Source organism: Aquarana catesbeiana, linkage group LG13 (assembly GCF_042186555.1).
Source record: "Aquarana catesbeiana isolate 2022-GZ linkage group LG13, ASM4218655v1, whole genome shotgun sequence".
Taxonomy (NCBI): Eukaryota; Metazoa; Chordata; class Amphibia; order Anura; family Ranidae; genus Aquarana; species Aquarana catesbeiana.
This window is the reverse complement of record NC_133336.1, coordinates 21,204,314-21,217,729: the sequence shown is the minus strand read 5'-3', so window position 1 is coordinate 21,217,729 and position 13,416 is coordinate 21,204,314. Positions and strand designations below refer to the sequence as shown.

Here is a 13,416-nt window from a genome sequence, read left to right as displayed (position 1 = left end):
AGATCTGAAATGAGGGAAGCTCTGCTGATTTTGTCATCCCATCATGTGCAAGCTAAAATGCTGATTTTTATTTTCCTTGCATGCCCCCCTTGGATCTACAGCGACTGCACTTACAGTGACTGCACAAGTGCACTTTCAGTGCAATTTCAAGTTGACTTTGCACTTGTAGTTTGCACTCATAGTGCAAAGTGGATTTGCCTTTCGTAAATAACCCCCAATGTCCCCGACAAAGTCAGAATGATGTAGCTTGCATTCCAAAACCTTTCCATTTTCATTGCATCATTATGGGGTCTCTATACAACACAAGCAAATCACAGCTGGTGCTCATTTCATCCAGCTCTGTATACAATACATCATCCAGCTCTGCCCTATGCGTTACATCATTTCCACCATGTCAGGGACACATTGCCCCTGACGAAGTCAGAATAATGTAGCTTGGATTCCAAAACCTTTGCCCCTTTCATCCAGCTGACGAACTCAGAATGATGTAACAGCTGCCATCGCCGAAAACACACCCTATACTACCTACATGATTAGAATTGGAATGATTTAACTTGCATTCCAAAACCATTCTATTTTCATTACATCATACATCATGGTTCTCTGTGCTTCTCTATGCAACACAGGAAAATCATAGTTGGTGGCCCTTTCATCCAGCTGTGATTTTTAGTGCACAGATTGGAGTGCACTACTTTTTTTTTTTTTTTTTTACATCATCACTGGGTCTCTGTGCCCCTTTCATCCAGCTGTGCTTAAATGACCAACGTCATATGTGCTTACATCATCCAGTTATGCACTGTGTTACAACATTCTGACATCCTCAGGGACACGGTGCCCCTGACGAAGTCAGAATGATGTAACTTGCATTCCAAAACCTTTCCATTTTCATTACATCATCACTGGATCTCTGATCTTCTTTATGCAACACAAGCAAACCACAGTTAGTTCCCCTTTAATCCAGCTATGCTTATATGATCTACATCATTCACATTGGCTAAGTGGTTATCACTTCCGCCTAGCAGCACTAGGGTTATTGGTTTGAAGCCCAACCACAGAACTACATGCCTGGAGTTTGCATGGTCTCCCTGTGCCTGCATTTCCTCCATGTACTCTGGTTTCCTCCCACACTCCAAAGACATGCTGGTAGGATAATTAGCTTCTGTTTAAATTGGCCCTAGTATGTGTATGTATGAATGTGAGATAGGGACCTTAGATTGTAAGCTCCTTGAGGGCAAGGACTGATGTGAATGTAAAATATATATGTAAAGCATTTTGAAATTGACAGCGCTATACAAGTACCTGTAATAGTAATAATAATAATAATAATAATAATACGTGCTTACATCAGCCAGCTCTGCCCTATGTGTTACAACATTCCGACTTCATCAGGGACAAGGTGCCTCTGATGAAGTCGGAATGATGTAACTTGCAGGGCGAAGCTGGATAACATAAGCGCCCAAACGGTATGCAGGAAGGGGCAGTGATGTGGTGGCTTCATAAATGGTTTGTTCTTTTTCCCCATGCATGATGATTTTTAGTGCACGTAGTGGAGCGCACCACTTTTTTAAGCGTCTTTTTAACCTTTTTTTTTAATAAAATGCTGAAACTGACTTATGCAATGCAGACTGTTCACACTTCACTTCCATGTGGAGTAAATGGAGACCCCTGAGGACAAATAATAGGCCAGTAGGGGGGCATAAAGAGCATTAGACCTTCTACTTATTTCAAAGTCCATCATAAAGGATTAGCCAATGCTCTATAGCAGGGGCCTCCAAACTACAGCCCATGGGCCACATTCAGCCCACTGCAAGATTATATCCGGTATACATCTAGGGTTAGTGGTCTCTCACACAGGTCTCAGTCAAACCCCTCCTCTGGTCTCCAGCCGAGGTTCCTGTCATTGTACCATCACTGGTTGCTAAGGCCACTGATGTCCTAACAACCAATAATATGCCTGCCTCAGCATTCACAAGAGGACAGCAAGTCTTGCTGGCAAGACTTGGAGACTTGGCAAAGAGGCTGCCAGTAGAGAACAGAACAATCTTACAAGGGGAAATGTTAGAAGTCTCACCTGAAGGCCTCTAGGACAGTGTGCTCGGGGATGTTTGGGGCCACACGTTTAAACGCCCTCTTAAAATCGTCCACATTTAAAAACCCGCGACCTAATAACATAGAAACATTGAAGAGTGACAGCAAAAATAAAAAACAAAAAAAACTATGTGGTCCATCAAGTCTGACCCTTTTTTAAAAAAAAATGTATATTTCTTTTTTACCACTTATTGTTGACTGACTCCCTAGCTCTGCTGGAAGTCTTTTCCAAGCATCAACTACTCTCTGGGTAAAATAATACTTCCTAAGATTAGTTTTGAACTTTTCTCTTGCTAGTCTGAAGTCATGTCCCGTGTTCTTGATTTTAGCTTCATACTTAGGATCCTGCCTCCTGAACCTTACTCAAAGCCTAAAGTATTAAAAAAAATTCGGTCATGTATCCCTTTCCCTTCCTTCCTCCAGACTGTGCATAGGAGTTGTTAATGCAGAAGGTTTTTTTATCATCATGCATGAAGATAAAAAGCCTTCTGTGTGCAGCAGCCGCCCCAGCACCCCCTAATACTTACCTAAGCCCCATCTCTGTTCAGCGATGTCCATGAGTCCCTCGGCTGTCGGAGACGTTCCCTCCTGATTGGCTGAGACACAGCAGCGGCGCCATTGGCTCCCGAAGGTGTGAATCAAAGTCAGCCAATCAGGAGAGAGAGGGGCGGGGCCAAATTGCAGCTTTGTGTCTGAATGGACACACCGAGTTGCAGCTCGGCTCGGGTGCTCCCATAGCAAGCTGCTTGCTGTGGAGGCATTCAACAGGAGGGAGGGCCCAGGAGCACCGAAGAGGGTCTCGAGAAGAGAAGGATCTAGGCTGATCTGTGCAAATTCACTGCAACAGAGAAGGTAAGTACAACATGTTTGTTATTTTTATTATTTTTTAAAACAAGACTTTACAACCACTTTAAGTTCCTGCAGGCTTTCCCTCAGATCTTTCATAATTTTTGTTGCCCATCTCTGGACTTGTTCTATCTTATCAATATCCTTTCGTAAGTGAGGTCTCCAGAACTGGACACAATATTCGAAATGATGTCTAACTAAAGATTTATATAGAGGAATCAGGACATCCTTCCTCCTGCCTGTGACCCCTCTAGTCATATAAAGATCTATAGAGAGGAAACAGGACCTCCTGCTGGTGATCCCTCTAGTGATATAAAGATCTATATAGAGGAATCAGGACCTCCTTCCTCCTGCTGGTGACCCCTCTAGTGATATAAAGATCTATATAGAGGAATCAGGACCTCCTTCCTCCTGCTGGTGACCCCTCTAGTGATATGAAGATCTATATAGAGGAATCAGGACTCCTTCCTCCTGCTAGTGACCCCTCTTGTGATAATAAGGATCTATATAGAGGAATCAGGACCTCCATCCTCCTGCTGGTGACCCTCTAGTGATATAAAGGTCTATAGAGAAACGAGGACCTCCTGCTGGTGATCCCTCTAGTGATATATAGACCTATATAGAGAAATCGGGACTCCTTCCTCGTGCTGGTGACCCCTCTAGTGATATAAAGATCTATAAAGAGGAACTAGGACCTCCTGCTGGTGATCCCTCTAGTGATATAAAGATCTATATAAAGGAATCAGGACCCTTTCCTTCTGCTAGTGACCCCTCTTCTGATAATAAGTATTTATATAGAGGAATCAGGCCTCCTTCCTCCTGCTGGTGATCCCTCTAGTGATATGAAGATCTAAATAGAGGAATCAAGACCTCCTTCCTCCAGCTAGTGACCCCCCTAGTGATATAAAGATCTATATAGAGGAATCAAGACCTCCATCCTCCTGCTGGTGATCCCTCTAGTGATATAAAGATCTATATAGAGGAATCAAGACCTCCATCCACCTGCTGGTGGCCCCTCTAGTGATATAAAGATCTATAAAGAGGAACCAGGACCTCCTTCCTCCTGCTGGTGATCCCTCTAGTGATATAAAGATCTATATAGAGGAAGGAGGACTCCTTCCTCTTGCTGGTGACCCCTCTAGTAAGTTAAAGAACTATATAGAAGAATCAGGACTCCTTTCTCCTGCTAGTGACCCCTCTTGTGATAATAAGGATGTATATAAAGGAATCAGGACTCCTTCCTTCTGCTAGTGACCCCTCTTGTGATAATAAGGATCTATATAGGGGAATCAGGACCTCCTTCCTCCTGCTGGTGATCCCTCTAGTTATATAAAGATCTGTATAGAGGAATCAGGACCTCCTTCCTCCTGCTAGTGACCCCTCTTGTGATAATAAGGATCTATATAGGGGAATCAGGACCTCCTTCCTCCTGCTGGTGATCCCTCTAGTTATATAAAGATCTGTATAGAAGAATCAGGACCTCCTTCCTCCTGCTAGTGACCCCTCTTGTGATATAAAGATTTATATAGAGGAATCAGGACCTCCATCCTCCTGCTGGTGACCCCTTTAGTGATAACTAAAAAACAAAGTCATTTTTACAATCAAGTAAAACAATACAGATGCAATTTTTTTTTAATCACACAGAGTAATGAAATATCCATTTACTAGTTCCCTAGAAACTGCAGCTCAAACTTTTGCCCATTAGCTGGCTGCGAATGAATACTTACAGTGAGTATCAAAGACGGAGAAGATCTGTCTCTGCTCTCCGAAGTTTAGCTGAGCGCTCCTTTTTACAGACATCAGCTTTACAAATTCATCAGCTCGGATGCCTGGGGGTAGAAAAGATGTTTGTGCGTTATATGACTGCACAGAAGGCTCACCAAGCAATAATCTGCAGCGCCTAGAGCAGAGTACAGGGCTCCCTGGAACCAATCATTTTTCTTCTATTGATCACATACAAGCCGTGGGAAGAGGAGACCGACACTCAGGAGATCAGCAGCACACCGTGATCCCTACAAATCACATCCTGTAAGTCTATATAGTCAGCGCATGAAACAAAAAGGAGGAGATCATATGGGCTTTGATTGTCACAAATCAGTAACTCTCCTTAAATGACTTGACGTTAGCATTGAACCTTTTGCCAACCACGTAACGCATATATGCGGCAACAAGAAAAGTGGGCTTTAAAGCGGAACTAAAGTTTCTCTGTAAGAGACAGCGAGCAGGCAGGTGTTTATTGCCCCTACCTGCCTGTTCGCTGTCTTCTCTGGAACTGTTTTGTGCACTGGTCCAAATTATTTGATGGAGGGGAGATTATGGTGTGGGGTTGTTTTTTTAGGCGTTGGGCTTGGCCCCTTAGTTCCAGTGAAGGGAACTCTTAAGGCGTCAGCATACCAAGACATTTTGGACAATTTCATGCTCCCAAGTTTGTGGAGGCCAACAGCACCCTAGCAACCAGTGAAGCTTTGAGGCCAACATGGTCCTAGTAACCAATGATGTTTTAGGGCGAACAGCATCCTAGCAACTAATGATGCTGTGTGAACGAGAGCATCCTAGCAACTAATGATGATGTGAGACTGACAGTGTCCTAGCAACCAGTGATGCTGTAGGGCCAATAGCCTCCTAGCAACTAATGACTCTGTGAGACCGACAGTGTACTAGCATCCTAGCAATCAATGACTATTTCAGCATGAGCATGACCTATCAACCAATTATGTTGCGAGGCCGACAGGGTCCTATCAACCAATGATCTTGTGGGGCCAACAGCATCCTAGCACTCAATGCTGCTGTAAAGGTGATGGCATCCTAGCAACCAATGATGCTGTGAGGGTGATGCCATCCTGGCAATCAATGATGCTGTGAGGGCGACGGCATCCTAGCAATCAATGATGCTATGAGGGTGACGGCATCCTAGCAATCAATGATGCTGTGAGGGCGACGGCATCCTAGCAATCAATGATGCTGTGAGGGCGACGGCATCCTAGCAATCAATGATGCTGTGTGGGCGACGGCATCCTAGCAATCAATGATAATGTGAGGGCGACGGCATCCTAGCAACCAACGATGCTGTGAGGGCAATGGCATCCTAGCACCCAATGACGCTGTGAGGGCGACAGCATCCCAGCAACCAACGATGCTGTGAGGACGACTGTGACCTAGCAACGAATGACCCCTGGGACCGACAGCACCCTAGCAACCAATGATGCTGTGAGACTGATAATGTTCTAGCAACCAGTGATTCTGTGGGGCCAACAGCCTTCTAGCAACTAATGACTCTGTGAGACTGACAGTGTCATAGCAACTAATGGTGCTGTGAGACCAACAGCCTCCTAGCACCCAATGATGCTGTGACGATGACAGCATTCTAGCAATTAATGAATTTATGGGGAGGAGAGCGACCCAGCAACCAATGACCCTGTGGGGTGAACGACATCCTAGCAACTAATGACTTAATGAGACCAACAGCATCTTATCAACTAATGATGCTGTGAGGCTGACCGCTTCCTAGCAACCAGGATGGCATAGCCCTGCGTACAACAGAATGAACTTAGATTTACCAACAATTTCCTAACTCAAAACTGGTGTCGCAGCCGTTGTTGGAAACTGTCACAAATAAAAAATAATTTGCTGCAGCCCTGTCTATTGCAACCATTCCGCCAGAAAAAGGGCTGCAGATGCGTTATTGAATTGCGGCCATTGTGTCCTCTTCAGACGTATCTCTATGTCCTGTGTCAGTCCAGGAATGAACAATGCAATGCTGCTCTCTGAGGGCCGTGTAACGCACAATCTCTGAGCAAACATAAAAAAGAAGGGAGGTGGAAAGTGATACACACAACATGGAAAACCACAATGAGGTGATATAAGAGATGGAAAGTTAGAAAAGGTAAAAAAAAAAATGATTAGATCACAATAATATAATAACAACACAGATAGGAACACAATATACTGACCCCCAGACTTGGAGGATGATATGGAGTCAACTTCTAGCTGAAAGAGAAAGAAAACCGTCAGTATGTATGCCAGGAAATCAACTACGGTAATGTCATATTAATACAGTAACTGATAACAAATATATCAGATAATAATAGGATTGTTGAAAAAAACTATTATAAAAAAACAAAAACACAATAATAAATACTTTGTTATCTTAGGTAATGATAAAGCTATCAGTGAATAAAAGAGGTCCATAGAAAAGACATAAACACAAATGTTTCATAGGGAGTGTACAGGGCGGGAGCTTAACAGGTTAACCACTTGCGCACTGGGTACCTTTATTTTGGTGGGATTTAATCACCACTGGGTTTTTTATTTTTTGCGCTATTAAATAAAAAAAGACCGAAAATGTTGTAAATAAAAATGTGTATTTTTCTTCGTTTCTTTTATAAAATTTTGCAAATTAGCCATTATCCTTCATAAATTTTAACCAAAATTTATACTGCTAAATATCTTTGGTAAAAATAAACAAAATCAGTGTATATTATTATTTGGTCTGTGTGAAAGTTATAGAGTCTACAAGCTATGGTGCCAATCACTGAAAATTGATCACACCTGACGTACTGACGGCCGATCTCATTTCTTCAGACACTGAGGCCGAGTTCAAACGCTCCGACATTGGGAGCTCATGTCGCATGACGTGTGCAAATCAATGTGTCCCTATGGGAGCCGTCCTAACTGGTCCGACACAAGTCGGTCCATCTTTGAAAATGCTCCCTGCACTACTTTGGTCCGACTTTGATCCTACTTCAGCCCATTGAATATCACTGAAGTCGGATCAAAGTCGGATCGCCGCCTTAACTGATCCGACTTTGGCACGCAACTTGTGTTCTGAGGGTCTTGAAGGGGAACTCCGCGCCAAATTTACAAAAAAAAAACCATGGCATGGGTTCCCCCTCCAAGAGCATACCAGGTCCTTCGATCTGGTATGGATTTTAAGGGGAACCCCCACGGTGAAAAATGGTGTGGGGTCCCCCCCAAAATCCATAACAGACCCTTATCCGAGCACATAGCCCGGCAGGTCAGGAAAGGGGGTGGGGACGAATGAGCGCCCCCCCCCCCTCCTGAACCGTACCAGGCCACATGCCCTCCCTTTTCCTGACCTGCCGGGCTGCGTGCTCAGATAAGGGTCTGGTATGGATTTTGAGGGGACCCCCATGCCGTTTTTTGTGGGGGGTTCCCCTTAAAATCCATACCAGACCGAAGGGCCTGTTATGCTCTTGGAGGGGGGAACCCATGATGTTTTTTTTTTTTTTTTTTTAGAAATGTGACTGGAGCTCCCCCTAAAGATTCATACCAGACACAGTACCTGGTAGTGTTGGGAATCAAATTCGAATCCCTGTTAATTGAAGTTGGACGGATGTCGGACTTAAAGTCGCAGGGCAAAGTCGGATCCAAAGCGGTACGACTGTCGTGTCGTACCAGTGTGAACCTTGGCCTCAGGCCCCTTTCACACTGCCACAACTTGAGAGTAGCGTGATTACACCACGATTTTGATAGGATATCAGGGAATGCCTGTGTAAACTTGGAAAAGTGTGAAAGGGGGCTAGCAAGCCAGGAAAGTACAAAAATACCCTAATTTACCCCTTTTTGGAAAGCAGACATTCCAAGGGACTTAGTAAGAGGCATGGTGATTTTTTCATGTTGTAGTTTTTTCCCACAATTCTTTGCAAAATTAAGATTTTTTTATTTTTATTTTCACAAAATTGTCATATTAACAGTTTTTTTCTCTCACACAGCATATGCATACTTGCAACTACAAAATACATTTTGCTACTCTTCCCAAGTATGGTGATACCTCATGTGTACAGAGGCCCAACATGCAAGGAGCACCCTCAGGCGTTCCAGGGACATAAATTATACATCTAATTTCTTTACCAAATACACTTTTGAAGGCCCTGGAGCACCAGGACAATGGAAATGCCCAAAAAATGACCCCATTTTGGAAAGCAAACACCACAACGTATAATCTATGAGGAATAATGAGTCTTTTGAATGTGTCATTATTTTCTACAGGTTTTTAGAAAATGTGGAAAGAAAATGAAAAAGCATTTTTTTAATGCATTTTTTTTACACATTTTTACGGCACTGATGGGCACAGAAGAGCACTAATAAGGCACTGTAGTGGCACTGATGAGCACTAATAGGGCACTGTAGTGGCACCGTAGGGCACTGATGAGCACTGTAGTGGCTCCGTAGGGCACTTATGAGCACTGTAGTGGCATCGAAGGGCACTGATGAGCACTGTAGTGGCACCGTAGGGCACTGATGAGCAGTGAAGTGGCACTGATGGGCACACTAAATACAGCCGTTGCACTGTGTCTCCCTCCTCTCCTCACATGCTGTATCGGGGTGTGGAGCGGAGAGAGCTGAACCAGACATGACGTTGGTTTGTTGACAAAGTGATCACTTCATCATTGGACGGAGCAATCACGTGGTAAAAGGCCGCTGTGATTGTCCCTTCACCCCGATCCATGACGCGCTGGGCAGGGGGCGCACAAGAAGCAGGTACACGGGAGGACGTCAGTAGAGGCCCTCCCAGAACTAGCCGGACGCTATGTAGCTGTCATTCGGCTATAGTGTGGTCAGCAAGTGGTTAAAGCAGAAAGCAACTTTTGCTGATCCTATTCCTCCCTTTTGAAAGTTTTTTTTTCTTTCTGGCAGATGGCACCTGTTTCGGACAGGTAGGTAGAGAAGAAATTTGCCCCACCCCTCCCCCGCAACCTCCTAGGACACTAGCCCCATGAGACTGTGGAAGCATTAAGAAAGTGCAGCGTGTCTTGCGCATGCATAGTGGGAAACAGGCTGTGCAACACCAGGAAGTCACAGTTGCCCTACCAAACTGCAGTGCTGGAGGGGCCTGAAGACCAACATAAAAAAAAAACACACTGGGTGACAACAGTGCTAGATCCCTGGGCTGGTAAGTGTCTGTATATTACACATTTGCAGACCAGCAGTATAACATATACTGCCGTCTGGTGGCTTCGATGTTCCCCCGCGACGTGAGGGTACAAACTTTTCTGGTTTACAGGCGCGCACGTGTGCCCGCTGCCTCTCGTGTTGAGGTTGGACACAGCATGAGTTTGCCAGCAGGCTCACAGCCGATGGTTTTGGTTGTGCACCTGCTGATAGCTGTGACCAATCACAGCACAGAGATCTGTGTGTGTTAGCAAACACAAAACACAAATCTGGCTGCTTCTGCTTCCTAATCTCACTTAGGCCCCTTTCACACTACCGCGACTTGAAATTTTGCACGATTTTGCCGCGATTTAAGGGAGACTCGAGGTCCATGGACCTCAATTTGCATCAAAGTCGGACCAAAGTAGTGCAGGGACTACTTTGAAGTTGGCGCTAAGCGCTTTCCCCGACTCGTTCATTCCCCGACTTAGTTGGGGTAGGCGGAACACTTTGGTGGGGGTGGGTCAGCCACACCTCTTGACCTTTGGTGACACGCCTACTGACCTTTGGTGGAGGTCCCTATTCCAATCCCTGAGTCCAAACCTTGTTCTTCAAGGGTAAACCCTTACCCCAAATGACCTTTGACCTATGAACTTTAAGTGCATCTCCACTTTCTGACACCCCCACCCTAAAACCCCTACCTTTCCCAGATCCAGCTCGGTTTGTCGGAAAAAGGGGATTTTTTTTTTCCCGGCTCGCTCACCCCGTAGAAACTCCTAGGACGCGCGGGCTTCCGCGCTTCACTCGGCAGCCTTATAAAAGACATTTGCGCAAATGTGCGCCCAACTTGTTCATTCCCCGACTTAACTGGGGTAGGCGGAACACTTTGGTGGGGGTGGGTCAGCCACGCCTCTTGACCTCTGGGGACATGGCTGCTGACCTTTGGAGGAGGTCCCTATTCCAATCTATGAGTCCTAACCTTATTCTTCAAGGGGAAACCCTAACCCTGACCCAAACCCTGAAGCGCGTGCAAAGCATTTTCCCCGACTTGTTCATTCCCCGACTTAGTTGGGGAAGGCGGAACACTTTGGTGTGGGTGGGTCAGCCATGCCTCTTGACCTTTGAGCTCTGGGGACACACCTGCTGACCTCTGCATTGGAGGGTGGAAGCGACGTCAAAACGTCACTTCCACCCAATGCTCTTAAAGGGGACTTTTTTTATTTAATTTTTTTTAAATGACATTTAATTTTTTTTTTTTTTATTGCATTTTAGTGTAAAATTTTAGGGTCTTTTTGACCCCAGATCTCACATTAAAGAGGTCCTGTCATGCTTTTTTTCTATTACAAGGGATGTTTACATTCCTTGTAATAGGAATAAAAGTGACCCAATTTTTTTTTTTTTTTTTTTTGAAAGGACAGTGTAAAAATAAAAGATAAAAAAAAGGAAAATAAATAAGAAAAAAAAACAAAAAACATTTTAAAGTGCCCCGTCCGGTCGAGCTCGCACGCGGAAGCGAAACACATACGTAAGTCGCGCCCGCATATGAAAATGGTGTTCAAACCCCACGCAAGGGATCACCGCGATCGTTAGAGCGAGAGCAATAATTCTATCACTAGACCTCCTCTGTAATTCAAAACTGGTAACCTGTAGAAATGTTTAAACGTTGCCAATGGAGATTTTTAAGTGCCAAAGTTTGTCGTCATTCCACGAGCGGGCGCAATTTTGAAGCGTGACATGTTGGGTATCAATTTACTCGGCGTAACATTATCTCTCACAATACAGAAAAAAATTGGGCTAGCTTTACTGTTGTCTTATTTTTTAATTCAAAAAAGTGATTTTTTCCAAAAAAAAATTGCGCTTGTAAGACCGCTGCGCAAATACGATGTGACATAAATTACTGCAATGACCGCCATTTTATTCTCTAGGGTGTCTGAGAAAAATATATATAAATATAAATATATAATGTTTGGGGGTTCTAAGTAATTTTCTAGCAAAAAAAAAAAATAATTTTAACAACAAGTGTCAAAAAGTGGCTCGGTCCTTAAGTGGTTAAATATTTACTTGCAGCATAAGATTGTCTGCAAATAAAGTTTTCTATTATTAAAAAAAAAATAAATACTTTATAGACTTATAACAGTTAACAGAAATGTAAACACAACTGACTAAAAACTGTGGGTCTCTAGTGACATCTTGTGGCCGAACAACAAAACTACTACAGGATAATGTGAATGTAAACCTCAGTCACCGACGCCTCCTGCGATATTTAATGTGTTAAAGTGGTGTTCCGGCCAAAATTATACTTTTTAAATAAAAATACCCCTATAATACACAAGCTTAATGTATTCTAGTAAAGTTAGTGTGTAAACGAAGGTCTGTTTTGTTAGTTTATAGCAGTAGTTTGTTATTTTATAAACTTACAGCAGGCCGTGGCCATCTTAAGTGTGGGCATCTGAAGCCAGACTGTATTTCTTACTGGATCTCATCCTTGCAGATCTCGCACATGCTCAGTGCAGCACAAGCAGTGTAATAGGATTCAGGTCAGGTCTCCATAGCAATGGCAGTTTCAGAGGAAGTTGCCGCCCCTTCCCAGAAGGCATTGCAAACAGGAAATGATGCGATGGGCCGCGGCCAGGGAGGAGGAAGTGAAAAATGAATACAGCAGATATACAGTAGGTGTTGAGAAATTTTTTTTTTAAATATCCAATTTGTTTACAGTGCACAGTTTAGTGAGGGATGATGAAGAGTTGTAAAAGTGGCTGGAACTCCACTTTAACGTCAAATCACAAGCCGCCTTCAACCGTTATAAATTTGCAGCTTTTCATTAACCACTTGAAGACCAGGCTTTTTCTGGCACTTTTTGTTTACAGGTTTAAATCAGCATTTTTTGCTAGAAAGCTACTTAGGGTGTCGGCTGGATGTTGTTTGCCGCCCCCTCCAAAAAAAAATGCCACCGGCCGCCACTGCTTTAGACCAGATTCTGTGTGCACCAGTTATATCCCTCCCTCCTCCCCCAAGGTGTATCCAAGTTCTGCCACTTCCTGTTATAGACTGACAACAATCTGTCCATGTCTCCAAAGTTGTGCTCCTGGGTTGTCACCCTGTCACATGAGCTTCTAATGGACACTACAAATAGTCATTCCAACACTCATTACACAGGTAGGATCCAGTAGACACGTGCAATTCGTTTTGTTCCGAATTCGTCTTTCGACTAAAATTCGACAAATTCGTTAAATTCAGTTCCACCCAAAAAAAAAAAAATTAATTTATGTGCTTAAAAATTTTTTTTAAAAAAATGAAGAAATTTTTCTTTTTTACTCACCTCTAAATGCCTGTTGCTAGGGGGGTCCCTCATAGTCTGCCTCCTTCAGCACCTGGGCTCTTGACGTCACTTCCCCCGGCACAGGAAGGGAGATCGCCTCTCCCCCCCCTCCCTCTTGTCACTCATCTGGGACACGTGACAGGTCCCAAATGATTGCGTGGCCAATCACAGCGCCGGCACAGTTACAATGCCGGCGCCGCCGAGCAGAGGGGGGCACCGCTGGACCCAGGAACGGGTAAGTGTTCAATTATTAAAAGTCAGCAGCTGCAGTA

At 44.1% G+C, this 13,416-nt stretch overlaps 1 protein-coding gene across 1 annotated transcript in view; it reads right to left on the bottom strand.

The window, feature by feature from the left end:
• The window catches only part of EFCAB11 (EF-hand calcium binding domain 11), a 63,815-nt gene that overhangs the window by 46,254 nt on the left and 4,145 nt on the right, over window positions 1-13,416 (bottom strand). The window contains exons 3-5 of the mRNA XM_073610301.1: window positions 6,885-6,921; window positions 4,662-4,763; window positions 2,072-2,162 (exon numbers count right to left, since the gene is read on the bottom strand). Of these exons, the coding sequence (XP_073466402.1) occupies window positions 2,072-2,162; window positions 4,662-4,763; window positions 6,885-6,921 (230 nt within the window). The remainder of the gene's footprint in view (window positions 1-2,071; window positions 2,163-4,661; window positions 4,764-6,884; window positions 6,922-13,416) is intronic.